This window comes from Electrona antarctica (genome assembly GCF_951216825.1).
Source record: "Electrona antarctica genome assembly, chromosome: 13".
Classification (NCBI taxonomy): domain Eukaryota; kingdom Metazoa; phylum Chordata; class Actinopteri; order Myctophiformes; family Myctophidae; genus Electrona; species Electrona antarctica.
In genome coordinates, this window is record NC_136794.1 from 48,555,716 (window position 1) to 48,577,862 (window position 22,147).

Genomic DNA, 22,147 nt, shown 5'->3' on the forward strand with positions numbered 1-22,147 from the left:
ATATGTTGGAGAAAAATATATTTTGTGGAATAAATGAATCTGAGGCACCATCAAGACATGTTCTGCTCATTTACACCCAGATCAATCTTTGGGCAGCACCACACGTAATCTTTGACCACCAAAGTGCATCATATATTAACAGATATTAGAGAATAGTTCCTTGATAAATATGGTTTGTCCAGGAATAAAAAAAAATCTCTATAATCTCAATATTTCTGCACAGCAAAAGATCAATAAAATGCAATAGATCTGATAATCTGACAAATACATCTTTTACAGTTGGGAATGCACCGAAATGGTAAATGGTGCATTTATATATCGCCTTTATCCAAGGCGCTTTACAGAGATTGTGCATTACATTCACCCATCCACACACCGATGGCAGCGGAAACCATGCAAGGCACCAACTAGCACATCGGGAGCAATTAGGGGTTCAGTGTCTTGCTCAAGGACACTTCGACAGTAACTCTGGGGGAGCCCGGGTTCGAACTGGCAACCTTGCGGTTACCATCCAGCCACTCAACACCTGAGCCACCGCCGCCCCATATATTATATTGGCCGATATTTGCCTCGTTGAATGCCAATGGCATATCTGCAAAGTTGACATTCACTGATGACTATAGCCTCTATAGACTTATCGGTTAGTGTGATGCTGCTGCATACATTTTGCACTGGCTACGTTGGTGTATTGGTTAACTAGCCTGATGTTTCATCAGTGAACTCTCGCTATGAGTCTGGCCGCGCCAGGCTATTGGTTAACTGCAGTGTACCAAGCTGCAGTTTTAAAGCCCTAACCACACCAAAGGGTCACCATGAAACTCCTTGGGTCCAAACGGTTGCAAGGAGTCAACGCTAAAACCGCCTTGACCCTTTGGTGTGGTTTGGGCCATTGAATTCCATGCATTGAATCACAAGGGTCAACGTACCAACAACAACACATATCACAGCGCAGGGACAACGTTAAAACCGTCTTGACCCTTTGGTGTGGTTAGGGCTAGAGCAGTTATTTCTTTATAATGGATATTTACTAATTTCCCTAGCACAAAAGGGGGGATGAACAAAATAAACAAATGTCGGTATAGAGCGTCGCAGTGCCGCCCCCTTTCATGACGACGCCAGGCCCAGGAAATGAATCCCAATGCATTTTTCCGAGACATTTCAAAAAGTATTTATTTAAAGACCTTTTAAGCGTCGTACGAAGCCAACTCGAGTCGTGACAAATCATGACAACAAACACAATATTTTGGACCAAACAAATAATTACAAAGAAGAAAAACAACAAAGTGTTGTAACCTGCCGTTTTTTTCTACTTTAATTCTTTGTTTGGCCCAAAACATTGTGTTAATTGTCATGATTTGTCACAAGAGTTCGCTTTGTCCGCGGCGTAAACGTCTTTAAATAAAAACTTTCTGAAAAGTCTATGAGGAAAATTAACGGGGATTTCTTTTCTGGGTCTCTTGAGGGGGCGGGACTGCGACGCTCTATTGGCTAAATTGTTATTTTAATGTATTAATTTTATCAGCTCAGTATTTCAATATCAACACATCCCTAATTTATAGTATTTGGGACAAGTACAAATAATGTGAAAGTTATATCAAACGTTTTATTAGAATAAACATTTAAAACAAAACATAAAATATATATTGTAACGATTTGAACAGTCATTGACAGTGTTAAAAACAAGTTTTATTAGAATAAACATTTAAAACATAAAAACAAAACATAAAATATATATTGTAACGATTTGAACAGTCATTGACAGTGTTAAAAACAGAAATTTGAACAAGTAAGTGCAGCACTTTTTTAGGCTTGCATTTAAATCATGCAGTGAAGATATATGATATGAACTTGGTGATGATGGCTGGGTCGGTGGAAAGCTACGTGGAAGTCGTTTCTACCACCGTTGCCTCAAATCCCAAAGATGACCCTGAGGTCGGCCAGGGAGAGCTTGGTGACGGAACTTCCCGTTCCAGAGAGCACTTTCTGGGCCAGCTCCTTTTTCTTCGCCTGTAGGATTGAAATCTTGTCCTCCACTGTGCCCTCGCACACAAACCTGAGCAAAACAAAAATGCAGGAGAAGTTTAGATGCATTTATTCATTCATTTGACTGTGGAAAATGTACATAATATCATCATCATCATACTATAATTAACCAAATGTCTGAATGTGTGTCTGAATGTGTGTCTCCCTACCAACAGTCATTAAGACATGCGAATCCCTTGACTCCTTCAAAACGGCTCTCAAAGGGCACCTACGGACGGCTGCAATTCGAAACTGGCCTCCGTAAAATCTGAACCCACCGCCTTTTCTCCTCACCGTATATTTTTATTTTCCCTTTTTACCTCCCTTATGATGAATTCCTGTACTGTTCTTTGACTATATACAAGTGTCTATTTGTACGTCTCTAAATGTTTTGATGAATTGAACAAGGTGGACCCTCTTGTAAACAAGTGTAATGCTTAATTGGGTCGTCCACTCACAGTTAACAGTCTTTGTATTGAGTTTGTGCTTGAAATGTACTGTAATTCTGCAAACTGTTAAACACTGCCGTAGCTCCTCACTGCCTGCACCAATCACTCCCACTTTTCACACAGGCATTGATCATAATAATTGACCAATAATTGACCATAAATGAATTTATGAATTTATTAGTGAATTAAAAATGCGAAAACACACCCAGGGCGCAGGAGGGGGGGGGGGGGGGTCAATATCTCACAACGGGTAAGGGCTAGTAAGGAGATAATATAGTAGTCCCTGGGATTTGGTATGTGATCTGGGTGCTATTCGCAATACACTGCAAACAAACATGTGAGGTAATTCACGTTGCCTGCGAGGACTCATGTATTCAATAGTTTACCTGTGAATGGTACAGTCTTTGCGTTGTCCTACTCTGTAGATGCGGTCACAGGCCTGGTCCTCCAAGGCTGGGTTCCTGTCAAACAGACAAGCAGTTCCAGGTTTAGCTCACCTTTTAAATACTATATCTGACACAGTTAATCTGTTCTGTTAGTTCATGTTAATTGTAACAGAACAACATATATTACAGAAAATAACTGGCATTTTCATTACACCAATGTGTACTGTATATGAGAGACAGTAAGAATGAAAATGATTAAATGTATTTAAAACATTTGAGCATGAGAAGGCTGAAAAATGCATGCTCTGTTTTTATGCGTCATTTCATTTGGCATTTTAATTCACATAGCTGGCTGAATTGATAGTAAACTGATATGACCTATGACCTCAGGCCTGGGTTTTTTGTTGTCAGGTGAAACCCAACTAGTGAAAAGCTCATGAAATGTAGAAGACCTAGTCATACATGAGTCATACTGAGGTCCTAGTCATGATTGGCTGCTACACACACTGCTGTCAAGTATTGGTTACTCAGGTCACATGACCAGGAAACAGGTAACAGGAAGCAGGTAACAGAAATCCTTATAGACAGCCAATGTTATGTATTAACGTAATGTTATGATTGTGACCGGCCGGTTGAGGAGCGTTCGTTACTAAATAAAGAAACCAGTGCTTATTTCACCTGACAAATATCACTATGTGATCATTTCTTGTTTTGTTTTTTTTGCAACACATGGGTAAACAGCATTCAAAAAATGTGCTTGCCAGTACTATTTGATCTAGTTCCGAGAGAGTGAGTGTGAGAGAGAGTGTGTGTTTGTGTGTGTGTGTGTGTGTGTGTGTGAGTGAGTGAGTGAGTGAGTGAGTCTCACCAGTGCATGTCGACGAGGAAGAGGTGGTTTCCCCCAATGAGGTTGAGCCCCACACCTCCAGCACAAAGTGAAACCAGCATCACCTTGGAGAAAACCAACCGCAGAAACTTGTTAAGCATAACAAAAATGCACTGTGGGGTGGGGGGGGGGGAGACGTCTGATTTAAGCAGTCACACTAAACTACATAATGGACACAGAGCTAGATGTGACTGTGTGCATTGAGAGGTTATCGATGCACACAAGATAGGGGGAGCGATTGTCCGGACAGAACATCTGATCCCCTCTGACAATTTCTTCTATAGCTATGTGGTTTAATTTCTAGCCTGGGTTCCAGCCTGATTCGCTGCGTTCCGCAGATCTGAAAATGTCACTGCGCTACTCAGTCTGGACAGAGACTAACTCGCATTTCATAACGTCAACTGTTACGTAGCCACGTTGTTGCCGATACGTCATCAGCCAGCGCCACTCTGTCCATGCTTCTCTCCGTTGGAAAAATAATAGCGCCGTTCGAGACTTGAGAGTAAAAACCTATGGTAAAAAGTAAACGATTCAGTAGTACAAAAAACGGGACGTTGCAGGACAACAGCAGTAGCTGTGTGGGGTGAGTTTAGTGAATGATAAGGAGACGTTGCAGGACAACAGCAGTAATCAACTAATGATTCCCGAGCACGACAAGAGATGGGTCAAATGCGGAGAACAAATTTCACTGCGGTAACATCTGTGACTAATCGTACGACTTTGACTTTGTAATGTAGGGCTACCTGTGGTCCTTTAGGGTTGGTATTGAAGTCGTCCACCAGGTCCATGCGCTTCTTTGGGATGACGGAGCCGTCGATGACGGCGTAACTCAGACCCAGCTTCTGTAGATGGACCGCCACGATGCGAAGCATGCTCGTCCACTGTGACACGATCACGCTAAAAGACACACACACACACACACACACCACACACACCACACACACCACACACACACACACACACACACACACACACACACACACACACACACACACACACACTCACAGTATCATGTGTGTAGAAATATATTAGAGAAGCTTAGAGACGACACAGATTTGATCCCAGACCAACCGGTGTGTATGTTTCTTTTCCCTTTTTACCTCCTTTATGATGAATTCCTGTTCTGTTCTTTGACTATATAGAAGTGTCTATCTGTACGTCTCTAAATGTTTTGATGAATTGAACATGGTGGACCCTCTTGTAAACAGGTGTAATGCTTAATTGGGTCGTCCACTCACAGTTGATAGTCTTTGTATTGAGTTTGTGCTTGAAATGTACTAATTTTTAGGTTAGGAGGGGGGGGGGGGGCTTACCTTTTCTGATCATCACCCTTCTGTTTGATTGCCTTGAGTTCAGTCATGACGGCAGAGATCTGGTTTGAAAGATTGACACAGAAAAATAATCCGTTTTAATTTATGAGGATAAATATAAGTCATACAAGTCTTGCAATAAACCTGGAATCCCACATTTTGTTTTAGTGAATAAAACCATTGACCAATCGGTATAGTAGAGTATGTTAATACAACACAACTGGCTGGGGTGGTATTTGGTATTCCTGCTCTTCTACTGTAGAAATGTAGATTGTGTAGTAGGGTAGGAAGGAACACTACTAGTTCACAAGAGATATTGCTTTAAGCTCAATGTGCAATATCTCCACAGCCCCAAACGGGCATTCCGTCTTAGCACAGCAGTAAGACATTTCAGCCCCTCGGGGAACACAAATCTTATGGATTGCAGCTTCAAAGTTACGCTAAGTAAAATGGCAGCCAAAAAAAAAAAAAAAACCTTGGTGCTTTCACTGGTGCTCTCAAAGAGCTGGGAGGGAAAGTGGCTGCCGTTGAGCGACACGGTGTCCTGGTGGTCGGGGGCCGACGGAGAGGGGCTGGAGGAGGAGGAGAGGCACAGGGCGTTGAGCTGCTCCTCTAGAGACAGGATGATGCCGTCGCCCTGCAGCTCCGTCTGGTCCAGAGTCTGGGGAGGAGGAGGAGGAGGAGTCAGTGACACACAGACACACACACAACCCTAACCCTGCAGCTCCGTCTGGTCCAGTCTGGGGAGGAGGAGGGGAGTCAGTGACACACACAGTCTGGGGAGAAGGAGGGGAGTCAGTGACACACAGTCTGGGGAGAAGGAGGGGAGTCAGTGACACAGAGTCTGGGGAGAAGGAGGGGAGTCAGTGACGCAGTCTGTGGAGAAGGAGGGGAGTCAGTGACACAGAGTCTGGGGAGAAGGAGGGGAGTCAGTGACAGTCTGGGGAGAAGGAGGGGAGTCAGTGACAGTCTGGGGAGAAGGAGGGGAGTCAGTGACACACAGTCTGGGGAGAAGGAGGGGAGTCAGTGACACACAGTCTGGGGAGAAGGAGGGGAGTCAGTGACACAGTCTGGGGAGAAGGAGGGGAGTCAGTGACACACAGTCTGGGGAGAAGGAGGGGAGTCAGTGACACAGTCTGGGGAGAAGGAGGGGGGTCAGTGACACAGTCTGGGGAGAAGGAGGGGAGTCAGTGACACAGAGTCTGGGGAGAAGGAGGGGAGTCAGTGACACAGTCTGGGGAGAAGGAGGGGAGTCAGTGACACAGTCTGGGGAGAAGGAGGGGGGTCAGTGACACAGTCTGGGGAGAAGGAGGGGAGTCAGTGACACAGTCTGGGGAGAAGGAGGGGAGTCAGTGACACACAGTCTGGGGAGAAGGAGGGGAGTCAGTGACACACAGTCTGGGGAGAAGGAGGGGAGTCAGTGACACAGTCTGGGGAGAAGGAGGGGAGTCAGTGACACACAGTCTGGGGAGAAGGAGGGGAGTCAGTGACACACAGTCTGGGGAGAAGGAGGGGAGTCAGTGACACAGTCTGGGGAGAAGGAGGGGAGTCAGTGACACACAGAGTCTGGGGAGAAGGAGGGGAGTCAGTGACACACAGTCTGGGGAGAAGGAGGGGAGTCAGTGACACACAGTCTGGGGAGAAGGAGGGGAGTCAGTGACACAGTCTGGGGAGAAGGAGGGGAGTCAGTGACACAGTCTGGGGAGAAGGAGGGGAGTCAGTGACACAGTCTGGGGAGAAGGAGGAGAGTCAGTGACACAGTCTGGGGAGAAGGAGGGGAGTCAGTGACACAGTCTGGGGAGAAGGAGGGGAGTCAGTGACACAGTCTGGGGAGAAGGAGGGGAGTCAGTGACACAGAGTCTGAATGAAAACTAAGCTACAATGACTAAAACTAAGACTAAGTATATTGACAATTTCGTCAATAAAAACTAGACAAAAATGTTAGGAAGGGACTAGTGGACAAGAGATCCAGTAGAAGTCATTTTACACTTGGTTTGAATGCTGAAAATAGTAATAATTTGACCTATGACATGACCAAAATGGGGACAAAATGGGGTGAAAGTGTTTAAAGGTGTAGGGAAACGGAAATGGTGGGCCTTTTATTTTGAAGTTTCAGCTTGAAACGCTGGCTCTGAAGTGTCTGAACCAATGAGAGCGTCGCATCCCTCCAGGCTATGGGAGAGGAAGTCTCTCACGTGTGTGTCGTTTGTCACTACACCTTTAAAGATCTGAACACATGAGTGTAGTGTATTGACGTCACGAGTCAAATAATGACCAATATCAATATCAGTCTGTCTGATATAAATGTACCTTCTTGAGCAGTGAGAGGTGACAGCAGCACTGTCGCAGGCGCAGCAGCAGAGACAGGATGTGAACGCCGGTGGTTTTTTGCTGGGACGATGATGGCGTCACTGCAGCCTCCGACTGGGACAGACCAAACTCCTGGGCCACTGAGATGGACACACGTGTACAAAAATACTATTTTGTGACAACAATCTTGACTTGTAATTAGTGCCATTTATATATTCCACTAGTAGCTGTAACTATCGATTATCTTCTTACCAATTATTCCTAAAAAAAAAAAATAGGATTAAACAAATACTTGAGAAGAATGTTTTATGTACATTTATTTATATATCAACAAATTCACACTTAACCCATTTAGGCCTGATGTCGAAATTTTAAAAATGTCTTCTAAATCCTGACCTGAAATACCTGTTTCGATATCAGTGGTGGTCAATATTTCATGTCAAGGATCCCAAAAATGATATGTAATTGGCTGCCGAACCCCATCTGAAAATATGTTGTTTCAGACCGTCTGATATCTCACCTTTGTCGAAAGGATTGGAAGTGGAAGTATTTGCTGTATTCACATCATTTCCCTCGTGTCTATTGAGGTAGTTTTGTAGAGTAGACCTGGGGACAAGAACAGGGATTTTTAAACCAATTCAGCAGTCTCAAACGCACAAGGTATACAAACAGGTTCTATACAGGTTTTACAAGGAATTGTGTGTCGCACCTTGACTGAGCGAAGACCACATTGTAAACAGCCATCTCATCCTCTGACAGCTTGACCCGGTGGACCTCACAGGTCCGGTCGGGAAGGTATACCTGCAGCACAGACAGTACCTTCAGTACCAGCTCCAACGTAGGTTCTCATTTGTGCCATTTCTCATACTACTGTAGAACCAATAGGGAGAAGTCCCTGTGTGCGCAGTGTAGTTTTTGAACCAATAGGGAGAAGTCCCTGTGTGTGTGTGTGTGTGTGTGTGTGTGTGTGTGTGTGTGTGTGTGTGTGTGTGTGTGTGTGTGTGTGTGTGTGTGTGTGTGTGCGTGCGCGCGCGCGCAGTGTAGTTTTTGGCAGCAAGTTTAGTCATAGTCTTTGGAATGAAACTTAATTTAGTTTTAGTCACCTGGAATGTTTTAGTGTTATAGTCTAGTTTTAGTCGACTAAATCTACAGTTGATTTAGTCGACTAAAATGTGTTTTGGCGGGCCTTGATGCCGTCGTAATGACTGATTTTACACTTGCTGAAAATAGCCGATCTACAAGCTCACAACGCATCGCAGCGCGACGTGAGCTTGTAGATCTGCTATTCTCAGTATTCAAACCAAGTGTAAAACGACTTATACTGGATCTCTTGTCCACTAGTCCCTTCCTAACATTTTAGTCTAGTTTTTAATTGTTGACAAAATTGTCAGTATATTTAGTCACCATAGCTTAGTTTTCATTTCGTTTCATCAGTGGAAAAAGGTAGTCGACGAACATTTTTCGTCATAGTTTTAGTCGACGAAATCAACACTGCTGCGTGCTTGCGCGTGTGCGCGTGCGTGCGTGCGTGCGTGCGCGTACCAGGGGGTTTCCTGCAGAGTCCCGTTGGTCTTTGGTGCGTCTGAGCAGGAGACTCTTGGTCAGGAGGTTGAGTCTCTCTCCTCCTCTCTTAGAGCCGTTGTCTACCTGAGCCTTCCACAGCTTGTACTCGTCAAAAGGAGCACAACGCAGGAACCTGACAGAGAGAGAGAGAGAGAGGGAATGAGAGAGATGAGCCTTCCACAGCTTGTACTCGTCAAAAGGAGCACAACGCAGGAACCTGGCAGAGACAGAGACACAGGGAATGAGTTGGAAAACATTTTAATGACACTGAAAGACAAAAAAAAAATGCATGATCATTTCCACCATTGAATAGAGGCCCAAATTGCTAGGATTATGCGAGTTAACTCATTCTGCGTAGGAACCCCTTTTGGTGTTTTAAGCATCATGTTATACTTTAGCTATTGAAAAAAATAGCAGATCTACAAGCTCAGCTTGTAGGTTTTCTATTTTTTTTTATCGTGAAAATGTAGTGCAAATCTTCGAATATATATTATTTCACAGCAAACGTTTTTAACTCAAATCTTTGCTTCTGGAGAGTCCCTGGAACAACATATTTTCAGATGGGGGTCCGCAGCCAAATCCAGATAATTCTGGGGGTCCTTGACATGAAAGTGGTTGAGCACCACTGACATAGAAACATGGGTTATTTTTTTTAATTGGCCTCAGGTCGAAATGGGTTAATTAATAACTCCGACTGCACAACTCAGGCATTTAATATTTGTATTCACATCAACAAATGATCTTAACTGGTTTCTTCCAAATGACAGACATGCTTTCTTAAATTCTTACTTGAGCAGGGAGTACATGTCCAGCAGATTGTTCTGAATGGGGGTTCCGGTGACGGCCCAGCGGGCCTGGGCTCGGAGCCTGCACGCGGCCTGCGACTGTTGGACCTTGGGGTTCTTGATGTTGTGAGCTTCGTCCAACACCACGCGGGCCCAGGCCACACGCAGCAGAGCACCCGAGTTGGAGGGCTACAAAAAAAAAAACACAATGATTCATCGTTAGGCACGATTCATACTCCTATTTTAGAGCCGAATAAAAGTGGGTTCGGCCTACAATGTGACGTCATTTGAGGTTCGGGGGGGGGGGGGGTGGGGGTGGGGTACAGTCCTAAAGTCGGCTCTTTGGTGCTACTGAAAATTTCTGACGAGCCGAAATCATTTCAGCACTAGTGGTAAAATAGGAGTATGAATCGGCCCTTAGGGTTCAGTTAATGTGTTCCAAGTTGGATTTCTGGTTGAGGAGTGGTGTTGCATCATGGTCCTTCCTGCGTACCACTTTGTCTGAATCCGTGCTGGGTCGCTCGGCGTCCTCCTTCTGCACAGGGATCTCCTTGGACACCAGGCTGTATGTGGTCACTACCACGTCATGGTTAGCCAGCCTGAGGAGGAACACAGATTCATTCAATAATGCCACTAGTCATAATAGTTTATAGTCTATAGAAGTGAATTATTTAAAGGGGGAACAGTCAATCTACAAGCTCCCAAAGAGGCGATTAAGTTGAAGATGAATTGTCACACAAATAATTGCGATTTAACGTGACAAATAACATAATTACACAAAGAAATTACCGACACATTAAATAAGTAAAAATCCCCAAAAGTACAAAACAGCAGAAATAGTTGATCTACAAGCTTATGTGACGTACAACACGTGACGTGTTGTATGCTGTTGTACGCTGAAACATGTTTGAAAATGTATGGACAAATAATTGTGACGTGTGTGTGTGTGTGTGTGTGGCGTGCTCACACTCTGGCGTTCCTCTGCCGGTTGGCCCCATGGTACAAATACACACTCAGCTTTCCGGTCTTGACGTGTCTGTCAATCTCGTTCTTCCAGTGGTGAATCAAGGAGGCAGGACAGATGATCAGGGTGCCCTTGGAGACCACCAGGCCGGAGTCTAGAATAGTGTTTTAAACCATTTTATAAAAACAACCAAAAGTTCCATTATATCATGTCATATATTGTATCTACTGTGTGCGTGCGTAAGGTATAAATAAATATCTACCGTTCTTGGATATCCAGCTGTCCAGCTGTTCGGCGTTGTCTTTGTGATCCTCCTCTTTGGTTTTCTTCTTCTGGGCCAGGATGAGAGCAATGACGGTCAGGGTCTTCCCTAGACCCATGTCATCCGCTAAAAGGAGAAATGTCATCAGGTGAGGACGGACACATGCGTGCACTACATTTATTGAGCAAAGAGAATATCACCAATGTCGAAACACACATGCATTTGACATGTGGTTCCCAAAGTGGGGTCCCTGGGGTACCTGAGGGAGTTCCAGGGGGTCCCCAGCTATATGATAGTTTGGAACCAAATGGCCCATTATGGGTCTGTAACTCTGAGAGCGTACAGATGGAACCAAATGGACCCGATATTCTCTCAGAGCAGACGTTTTTAACTCAAATCTTTGCTTCTGGGGGAGTCCCTGGAACAACATATTTTCAGATGGGGGTCGGCGGCCAATTACATATATTTTTGGGGGTCCTTGACATGAAAATGTTTGAGGACGACTGATTTTTCAGAAAACTGTCAGGATTTAAAAGCCATTTTGTAGAATCGTCCTCAGGCCTAAATGGGTTAGTATCACTGACTGATGTCAAGCAACGTGAACAGAGGCTAGACATATTAGCGCTCAGAGGAAGAAAGACACCCAGATCGATTTAAACCAATCAGAGCATCCATTGTCATTGTTCAGGTGAAGCAGCCACGCACACACACACACTGCACAATTGAAGCACAGTGCAATTATAGTGGTCATACTATGCCCCCTAGTGGTTTTCAGCATGAACATGATTCACTAATACCACAAACTGAGATTTCTCAAAGACAAACAAGTCAGGGAGTTATTCATAAACCTGCAGGTTAGGATATAAATAAAAGTGCTGGCAACACCGGTTTGAATCTAGTTCATGTCTTTGTTGCATTAACCCATTTTGGGCGGGAACCCCTTTTGGTGTTAGCATTATGTTATGCTTTAGCTATTGAAAAATAGCAGATCTACAAGCTCGTAGCGCGCCACTCGGTGAGAGTGGCGCGTTACGAGCTTGTAGGTCTGCTATTTTTGAAAGATCGAAGAACGACTGACATAGAAACATAGCTTTTTCAGAAAACTGTCAGGATGTAGAAGACATTTTTAGAATCTGATCTCAGGTCAAAATGGGTTAATGTCCCCAGTTTATTTTTTTCTCCATTAAAAAGGCAAATGAGAAATTAACTCCCGAGTGTCCCCTAAAATACTATTTCTATCCACTGATTCACAGCCAGGGCAGCGGGGAGGTTAATAGGGAGGTTTAGCACAGGCAGGAGGGAAGTAAAGGCTCATGGACTCAAAATGGAGCAAATTCCGGTAGATTAAAAAAAAAAAAGAAGAAAATGAATCTCACCCAGAATTCCTCCACAGGGTTTTTGGTTCTCTCTCCATAGCAACCAGGCCAAAGCTTTCCTCTGGTGGGCCAAGAGAGTCACCTGGTCAACCAATCACAACACAGAGAGTCACGCACCGTTCAATCACAAGAGAAATGTCACCAGATTTGACTGAGAGACTGCCATCGCACAAATTCCAGCTTTTCACCAGAGGAGAAAAACTTATTTTTTTCTTTTTCCAAAATGAGTTAATAGCACAGGCAGACTCTTCACATACTAGAGCATGTCTGAAATAAATGTCAGAGCTGAAATCGCCATGTAAATATGAAATAAATGCTTAAACATGTAGCTAGGTGTAATGTTAGAGACCACAGAAGCCTTTTTTCTCAACTTGCTGTTTCTCTGCAAGATATTACTCTATAAGCCATATCTCTAAAACTGGTGGGTCAAACTGAACAACCAATGTGTCAATTTGAAGCTATTCCCTGCTTTCATATGACATGAAAAAACGAAAATTCAAAAAAAATCCAATGGCAGTCCCTCAGTCAAATGTAGTCACAAATGTCAGCAGCTCTCCAACAGTGTGGTTCAATCAATCAATGAGTATGCATCAGGATACATAATTATACACTATACAGCAGTGTTGTTTTTGGCAGAAAATGTAGTTTATAGTTTTATATTTAGTTTTTAAGTCACATTTTAGTCACCTGGAATGTTTTTAGTGTTAAGTCTAGTTTTAGTCGACTAAATATCATAAGATTTTAGTCGACTAAATTTACAGTAGATTTAGTCGAACAAAATGTATTTTGGGCCTTGATGCCGCCTTGATGCTGTCGTAATGACTTTTTTTTTCACTTGCTGAAAATAGCTGATCTACAAGCCCACAGTTTTTATTTAGTTTTCCTCAGTGAAGAAAGGTAGTCGAACATTTTCCGTCTTAGTCTACGAAATCAACACTGCTATAAAGTACATTTTAAAACAAGGAATAAAAGGAAAACAAAACAGGAACCAAGTGAACGAATGTATTCTTAAAGGACCACTTCACCACTTTTCAACCTATCTTCATATACTAGGTCCTCACTAATAATCATGAAAAAAAAAATGGCACAATTATTTTCCTACTCAGTCAGTCTCATAGGAGGGCTGTGGGCAGTTCAGAAACCGTCCTCCAGTGACATCATCGATGGGGAATACAAGCTAATAGAAACTGCAGGCTTTCTAGTCCTGAAAAGTTGCAATGCGAAAATGGAAGCCATCGTTCTCACGATAAAAAAAAAAATCTTGTTTAAAAAAAACATTCTGCCTAATGATGATGTCACTGGAAGACGGTTTCTAAACTGCCCACAGCCCTCCTATGAGACACAGACTGAGTAGAAAAAAATCGTGCCATTTATGAAGATAGGTTGAAAAGTGGTCCTTTAACAAACCAACAAACTATCTAACTCAAGAGTTCCCAAGGTTTTTAAGCTTGAGAAAAAAAAAGCTCTCAACGGGACCCAATCTTACAAAAATACATTTTTAAAAATAGCCAAATTCTTAAGTTTTTCCCCTTCTTTTTCGTAGGAAAGAAAAGCAGGTAAACATAAATATTTACTCACAAGTTGTGATTCATAACAACAGGGTCCGCATTCCCACACCCCAAAATGGGGTCACTCACAATAACTAACCCTATGTTTGGGAAACAACTCATCTTCTAAATAAGTGGGAGGAATTCCCATAAAACAAAATGCCATCCCGACCTTGATTCCCTTGGGGTCTGGGACCTCCGTGTCAGGACCAGGGCAGGACTCCATGGACTTGTGGAGGTGGTCGATGGCCTCCGAGGTGGCGTTCTTCACAGCCAGCAGGCGGTGGTCGGTCATCCTTCCTCCGTAGAATGCTGCTTCCTGGGACTGTGCTGGAACGCCACAAGAAAAAACACATTTTCATTGGCAGGTGAGTTTCAAATTTAAAAAAGGCACTGTGATTTACAGTAGCATCACCCTGTGTATCAATTGTTCACTCACTTCTACTGACATGCTACTTTGTAATACAATTGTGTCATACAGTATGATCAGTGGACCAGGAATTACATTTTGGGCAGGCAAGATGTGTCAATTGTCGTCGTCCCCCACGCACAATCGGTAGCATTAACCCATTCTAAAAATGTCTTCTACATCCTGACAGTTTTCTGAAAAAGCTGTTTCTATGTCAGTCGTTCTTCGATTTTTCAAAAATAGCAGACCTACAAGCTCATAGCGCGCCACTCGGTGGCGCGCTATGAGCTTGTAGATCTGCTATTTTTCAATAGCTAAAGCATAACATAATGCTAACACCAAAAGGGGTTCCTGCCCAAAATGTGTTAAGGTTTTCAAGGAGATATACCTGCCAGACAGTAGAAGGCATGCATTTGCATTCTAATGGACGATTGAGGGTCACGTTCTATACACGCATGGATTTGGACACGCGGACGCCTGTCCTCGCCTTATTGTAGATACGCCACTGCATATGATGTCTTGAATTACTTGTCTTGCCTGAATAATTGAGTCAATCTCGGCTCAACATCAAGTAATCAATGTTTGAATTTTTGTTCAGAAATACATTTGAACACATCTGTGTTTTAAAAAGGTAATAAAAAAACAACAACAATGGTGTTCGATTGCCACTCTCAAGCAGGTTTTGAGTGCTGAAAGTCATGCTGTACTGAAATTAATAGAATCCAGTGGCAAACTACAGTATGCATACTAACATGACAATATTCTTGTGTGACTCTAGAATCATCATGGAAGTCAAACCAGAAACCAGGACAACGGTGGCTCAGGGGTAGAGGTTGGTTGGATGGTAACCGCAAGGTTGCCAGTTCGAACCCGGGCTCCCCCAGTGTCGAAGTGTCCTTGAGCAAGACACTGAACGCGATCCTGATGTGCTGGTTGGTGCCTTGCATGGTGTATGAATGTGTGAATGTAATGCACAATCTATGTAAAGGTGTATGACTGTATGAATGGGTGAATGTAATGCACAATCTATGTAAAGGTGTATGACTGTGTATGAATGGGTGAATGTAATGCACAATCCATGTAAAGCGCCTTGGATAAAGGAGCTATATAAATGCCACATTTACCATTTAGGACAAATGGATGCGTCATCATTACCTCCATAGTGGCTGTAGCCCTGGCTGGAGCCGCCCGAGGCCTCCAGGTGGAGAGGGCCTGGGGGGGCTGGCGGGCACGGCAGGAGCACGGTGCCCCCCTGTCGACTGAACGGGTTACTCTGGCAGGGAGCGGCCGCTGGCTTGGCATGATGACCACCACCACCACCACCACCGCCGTCTCCGCTCGAGGTCTCTGGAAGGGTGATGCTCAGAGACTCCAGCGCATCCTCCAGATCTTGGACCTGGTTCTTCAGCCTCTCCCCCTTATCCGGCAAAGCAGACACGTTCACTACAGACAGGGTGGCCTGTTGGAGGGGAGAGAGACCCCCGGGACCACAGAGAGAAGGAGGGGAAAGAGACGGGGAGGGACCACAGAGAGAGACAGGGACCACAGAGAGAGACAGGGACCACAGAGAGAGACAGGGACCACAGAGAGAAAAGAGACCGGGACCACAGAGAGAGACCGGGACCACAGAGAGAGACAGGGACCACAGAGAGAGACAGGGACCACAGAGAGAAAAGAGACCGGGACCACAGAGAGAGACCGGGACCACAGAGAGAGACAGGGACCACAGAGAGAGAAGAAGGAATAGTTTACATTAGGGCTGTGAATCTTTGGGTGTCCCACGATTCGATTCTTGGGGTCACAATTAGATTCAAAATCAATTTTTCGATTAAACTCTATTCTCAATCCAAAAACGTTTTTTTTTTATTTTATTCTAAAGCATTTTTTTTCCAGATTCAAAACGATGGTCTATTCAAAATGATTCTCGATTCAATACTACAATACAATACAGCTGTGCTGATCTGAAGTGACTTAGTACTGACTACAGTAACTTGAAAATGACTGAAGACATGATGTTTACTGTGATTAGGGAAAGCTTACATTTCATATCGATTTTTGGAAATGATGAATCGATTTTGAATCGTTCATAACGGGAATCGCAATTCTAATTCGAATCGATTTTTTTTGACACCCCTAATTTACATATTATTGCCATCGGGTGTAAAACCTCATATGTCCAAATCTCTCTCTAGAGACTAGATTTCCACTGAAGTGAAACCAGTGTTGTTTTCGTCGACTAAAACTAACACGAAAAATGTTCGTCGACTACCTTTTTCCACTGACGAAAACTAAATAGAAACTAAATGAAAACTACGCTACGATGACTAAAACTAAGACTAAATATACTGACAATTTCATCAACAAATAAAAACTAGACTAAAATGTTAGGAAGGGACTAGTGGACAAGAGATCCAGTATAAGTCATTACAATTGATTGCAATGCTGAAAATAGCCGATCTACAAGCTCACAACGTGTCGCAGCGCAACGCGTTGTGAGCTTGTAGATCGGCTATTTTCAGCAAGTGTAAAAACAGTCACTACGACGGCATCAAGGCCCACCAAAATTAACTTTAGTTGACTAAATCAACTGTAGATTTAGTCGACTAAAATCATATGATATTTAGTCGACTAAAACTAGACTAACACTAAGACATTCCAGGTGACTAAAATGTGACTAAAACTAAATGAAAACTATTCAAGAGACTATGACTAAAACTAAAATCAAAACACAGCACACTGAAGTGAACACACACACAAACACGAAAAACCTTTATCCCTCACTTTTTTCTGTTTGAGCTGGGCGGAGAGCAGACTGTGTAGCTCTCTGGGATCTTCCTGTTGACCTTTGACCAGGGAGGACTGCCGGAACCCTGAGAAGGCGGTCAGGGTCTTCTGCACGGAAGTCACCGGAGGAGTCCTCCCAGTGGCGGGCTTCACTGACACCAACAGTACATCATCGTCGTCATCATCATCATCATCATCAACAACGGGAGTCCTTGCATTGTCAGATCTGGATTCATCTTGTTCTTTGGAGTGAGTGGCATGCGGTTTTGTGGGTTTGCCAGAAGACAGGGAGGTCTCTTCTTGAGGGCCTACCTGAGTGATGCCAACAGGAGAGGAGTCGGAAGCACTCTCCTTAGTCTTGCGACCGGTTTCCTCCCGAGTTTCGGTGGTTTTGATAGCGCCGGTTGGTTGTTGGGTGGAGGCCCCGTCAGGACTCGGTGGGATTGTGCACGCTCCGTCAGCGTGTGGGGCGTCGACACTAGAGGTACTAGAGTTCTTCACTTCTTGGCTTCTCTCTCTATGGCCATCTCTAGTTTTCTCCTTCACTTCAGAAACTACGTTTTTCTCACCGTCAGATTCGGCGACGCTTCTCTCCTCATTTGAAACCCTCTTCTTTACCTTCATTCCCGGTGGAAGATGTTTACCTCGATATGAATCCGACGAGTTTGACCTCCCGCTGTCCTCGTCTTCAACACTCCTGCTGTGTGCATCTTCTGTTCCTCCATTGCTCTCTTTACTGCCGTTTTCCTGGCTTGCCGTCCGTCCCTTTTTCTCGGTCTCTCCCGGCGCCGTCATCTTCTTCCATTCAGAGTCCTGGCGGTCCGTCTTGTCCGGAGCCTTGAAAGGGTTTCGAACCGGTGGCAGGAAAGAGGGCTGAAGCGGTCTGTCGGATGATAACGGGTTTTGATTCTCCTTCTCTGCCTGCAAGGAGGGAAAACAGCAGACATTTTGGAAATGTTGGTATAGATTATTCAAAGGATAATTACCAGAAGAACAGAGAGCGAAGACAACGTATAGGTTTGTCTTTAGCTTATAAATTACTAATTTTAAAATAGTCAATGTTGGTTTCAAGGATGTGATCAAGACAACACTAACATGAAGGAATCATCGGGGGAGAAACGATTAGGCTAATATTAAAAAGGCATGTGTGAGGTTGCAGATTTCAGTCACATTACTAATTTGTGTCAACTCATGACAAGGACATTACTTAATCCATTTTGGGCGGGAACCCCTTTTGGTGTTTTAAACATTATATTATAATTTAGCTATTGAAAAATAGCAGATCTACAAGCTCGCTACGAGCTTGTAGGTCTGCTATTTTTGAAAAATCGTTAAAATGTGGCGCAAATCATTGAATATATATTTCAGAGCGAACATTTTTAACTAAAATATTTGCTTCTGAGGGGGTCCCTGGAACTACATATTTTGAGATGGGGGTCCGTGGCCCAATAGAGATCATTCTGGGGGTCCTTGACATGAAAAAGGTTGAGCAACACTGACAAAGAAACATGGGTTTTTCAGAAAAATGTTAGGATTTAGAAGCCTTTTTTTTATTTTATCGACAGTCCAAAATGGGTTAATCTAAGCCATGAAGAACTGTGTGAGCAGTCAATGGAAAGCTCACTCTACTTCTGGTTCCGATACTGAACCGCTTCAAACCAAAAGCACAGCTGTACATGTTCAAAAACACAGCTTAATTATAGAATTAAGTTGAACTGACTTCTGAGACCCTTTGAATTCACAGAGGGATGAACAAATCCATAAATGTGTTCTATATATAAATGCAAAGTCAAGTAGTGTCTTACTGGAGTCCAGGGCACATGTCCACACCACTTCTGACCCGCTGCCTTCCCCACAACACAACGGTAGTACAACCTGTGAAGACAGCTTCAGTGTTACACATGGACACACACACACACACACACACACACACATTAAAACTCATATCAAATGTATCTTGAATTCTAATTTCGAGAATGGTGACGTCGGCTGGTCAGTTCCATGTCCTTGTCTCTTCCGTTTTCTGAGCCATGCTCTAGTAATATGAACAATGCAGACACGCACACGTGCACGCACGCACGCACACACACACACCCACCTGTGATTCTGTTCGCGAAGATCATGTGTGATCGCTTGAAGTTCCACCATGGAGTCTGCATGATTGATGCAGTGGGATGGTTTCACACTAAAGGAAGGGGGGGGGGGGACACAAGAAAGGTTAAAACATTAATACAACTAATTCATTTAGACATCATGCAAGTCCCAAACACATCTATGAATATGGTGTGGGTATAGCCTAGCGGCTAGCGCCTTTCTGGACCCGGTTTACCCTTTTGGTCTTTGGGAAGGCGGCATTCCAAATTCAAAAAAGGTAAACAGGGTTCGAAAGGGACTACTACGTAAGTAGAGATGCTCCGATCAGGTTTTTTGGGACCGTTTCTCATGATCGGCCGATACCGATCTTGTGAAATGTTGCAAATTTTAATATTTCCAAAATTATTATATGTCAAAACCCACATCAAAACTGTTCCTGTGTGTGTGGGGAGGAAGGGGAGAATGTTTAGGTCTGTCACAAAAATGTAAAATCAAATTTATACCACTTAAATGGTGTAAAAGATCAGTTTCTCCAGATAGGTTAAATTGCCGATCACAGACAGGGTAAATGCCGATTACCGATCAGACTGACTATCGGCCGATATGGCCGATCACCGATCGCTGGCCGATTATCTGAGCATCTCTACCTATAAGCCATGGAGGAATAATAAAAGCTATACCTTGCGTTTTGTGTGAAACCACAACCGGAGGAGATGCAGATATAGAAGCTCTTTCCTTTGTTGGGTCCATCCTTCGTGCCCGTTTTCATCATGCACACTTTTCCTGTACGGAGTCATCGACAAGGGTCCAATGTTAATAATGTGATATATTGTAGTGGTACCAACCATACCATACAGCAGGGTAATTATTATTATTATATTATTTTTTATAATTTTTATCCCACGATTTTGCAACCCAGTTTTTTTCACTCAGTGCCAATTATCTAATGTAATCCTGGGCGCTTCCTCTGCCAACCTGGGGGGCAGCGGACTGACCTCATGACTCCTATGCATGAGGAGTCCAAGCTGCTTCTTTTCACCTGACAGGGGGGAGTTTCCCTGGCCGGACGTAGCGCGTGGAAGGAATACGTTATTCCGACCAGTTCCTTTCCCCTCCATCAGGCGCCCCGGCTGGCCAGGGGGAGGTAGTTTTAGAGACCAGGATTACTGCATGTTTTTGTGAGGGTACATACCCTAGGGGACACGGGGAGAACATGTGAGGGTTCCTACCCTAGGGGACACGGGGAGAACATGTGAGGGTACCTACCCTAGGGGACACGGGGAGAACATGTGAGGGTACCTACCCTAGGGGACACGGGGAGAACATGTGAGGGTTCCTACCCTAGGGGACACGGGGAGAACATGTGAGGGTTCCTACCCTAGGGGACACGGGGAGAACATGTGAGGGTACCTACCCTAGGGGACACGGGGAGAACATGCAAACTCCACACAGAAAGGCCCTTAGCAGGGTAATTATTAATCACAGAAATCGATTGGTTGTCACAGAAAACAGAACCTGCTCTGTCATTGTCATTTTGGCAATGTTTCAAAAACTTCAACCACCGCCTGCTACAACCCTGACGTTCCTAGCCTAAGATTTAGACTTTCGTAGATGCATTTTATCGATTCTGAGCGGTCGAGAAATTACAGAGATACCGTGTGGCCGTGGGGGTCCCCAGGGGGTCCCTCTACTGTACTGTACTGTACTGTACCACCCCAAATCATCAGTTAATACGTGTGTGTGTGTGTGTGTAACAGTGCTCGGACAGACCCAGCCAGCCAGGGACAGACCCAGAGACCCAGGGTGGGACACACATAGCTGTCTATAGGAGTGGTTGCACCACCACCAAATATTAGGCTATGACGTTATAGGCGATATTTTTGGAAGGTTCGTCACATCAATTGTTACGTTCTAAAATTAGAAGATGATCCACGCAGGCCAACTGCGTTTGTGAGCCTGTAGATCTTCTGTTTTGACAGCTCCGTTTGGAACCTCAATATGTCTACGCTGCATTTTCGAATACACACAACAATGGACGTTTTGAAAACAACATGGCTATTAAAGAAAACTAGACACATGAAGCCGTGGCTGCATTTTCCATCTATACTTACCATCTTTATTACATAGAACTTCTTCCATGATGTTCTTTACTTCTTATCAACTCTGTCGCAGATTTGAAATGTTAACCGGCTTCTTCTTCTTCTTCTTCTTCTTCTTGTTTTGTCTTTCCGGTCTAGACGCCTGTTCTTCTTCTTCTTCTTCTTCTTGTGATTTCCGGCAGACTAGATGCCTTCCGGCACATTGCTGCCTCCCACTGGTCGGGAGTATACCTCCTTTCTGTCCATTCTACCTCTATACTATGGAAGCAGGCGTGTTGCTGCCATGAAATTAAGCACTGCTTTTACAGTCCTTGCCTGGTTTTCTGTTGGGTTGAGGAGACTCTTGAGCGTCACACTGTTTGTGTGGTCACTTGCCACTGATGCATACAGCAGCTCTCTTTCTTCAGAGTACCGGGTGCACTCCATAAGCACGTGTTCCACTGTTTGGTCTCTTTTGCATGTGCTGCACAGTCCATCTGGGTGCTTCCCCATTTTTGACAGGTCCCATGCCAGTCCACAGTGTCCCAACCTGAGTCTTGTCATTGTCACGGTCTGCCTTCTCTCTGCCCCAAGGTAGCACGCCCCTTTTTTTACACTGTTCTGGATCTTGAAGTAATGTCTTCCTTTCTTTCCCCTTTCCCACTGTTCCTGCCAGCCTGCTGTTATTTCCCTTTTAATGATCGATCTGCACTCGTATGCTCCTATTGCTACCATGATGTCTATTTCCCTACCTAGCGACTTTTTTGCTGCCCTATCTGCCATTTCATTCCCTTCCACCCCCACATGGGCTGGTACCCAGAGGAAACCTACTTCCCCTCCTACTTTCTCGATTTTGTAGAGGAGGACCAGCAGCTCCACCATCAGGTCTGACCGAGCTCCCAGCTTTCCTTCCCCCATGTTC

General features: G+C 44.2%; 1 protein-coding gene across 1 annotated transcript; it reads right to left on the reverse strand.

Annotated features, from left to right (window-relative positions):
- Positions 1 to 1,657: 1,657 nt before the first annotated feature.
- ttf2 (transcription termination factor, RNA polymerase II) lies at positions 1,658 to 21,392 on the reverse strand. Its single transcript, XM_079519318.1, has 22 exons — positions 21,259 to 21,392; positions 19,828 to 19,930; positions 19,152 to 19,238; positions 18,859 to 18,928; positions 17,051 to 17,974; positions 15,425 to 15,728; positions 14,033 to 14,190; positions 12,314 to 12,395; positions 10,938 to 11,063; positions 10,679 to 10,829; positions 10,205 to 10,310; positions 9,716 to 9,900; positions 8,906 to 9,059; positions 8,073 to 8,164; positions 7,884 to 7,969; positions 7,364 to 7,503; positions 5,529 to 5,714; positions 5,057 to 5,115; positions 4,487 to 4,640; positions 3,726 to 3,808; positions 2,858 to 2,932; positions 1,658 to 2,053 (listed from the first exon to the last, which is right to left on the reverse strand). Exons 1-22 carry the CDS (start codon positions 21,284 to 21,286, stop codon positions 1,909 to 1,911), a joined length of 3,498 nt encoding a protein of 1,165 aa, XP_079375444.1. The 5' UTR covers positions 21,287 to 21,392; the 3' UTR covers positions 1,658 to 1,908.
- Between the last annotated feature and the right edge of the window lie 755 nt (positions 21,393 to 22,147).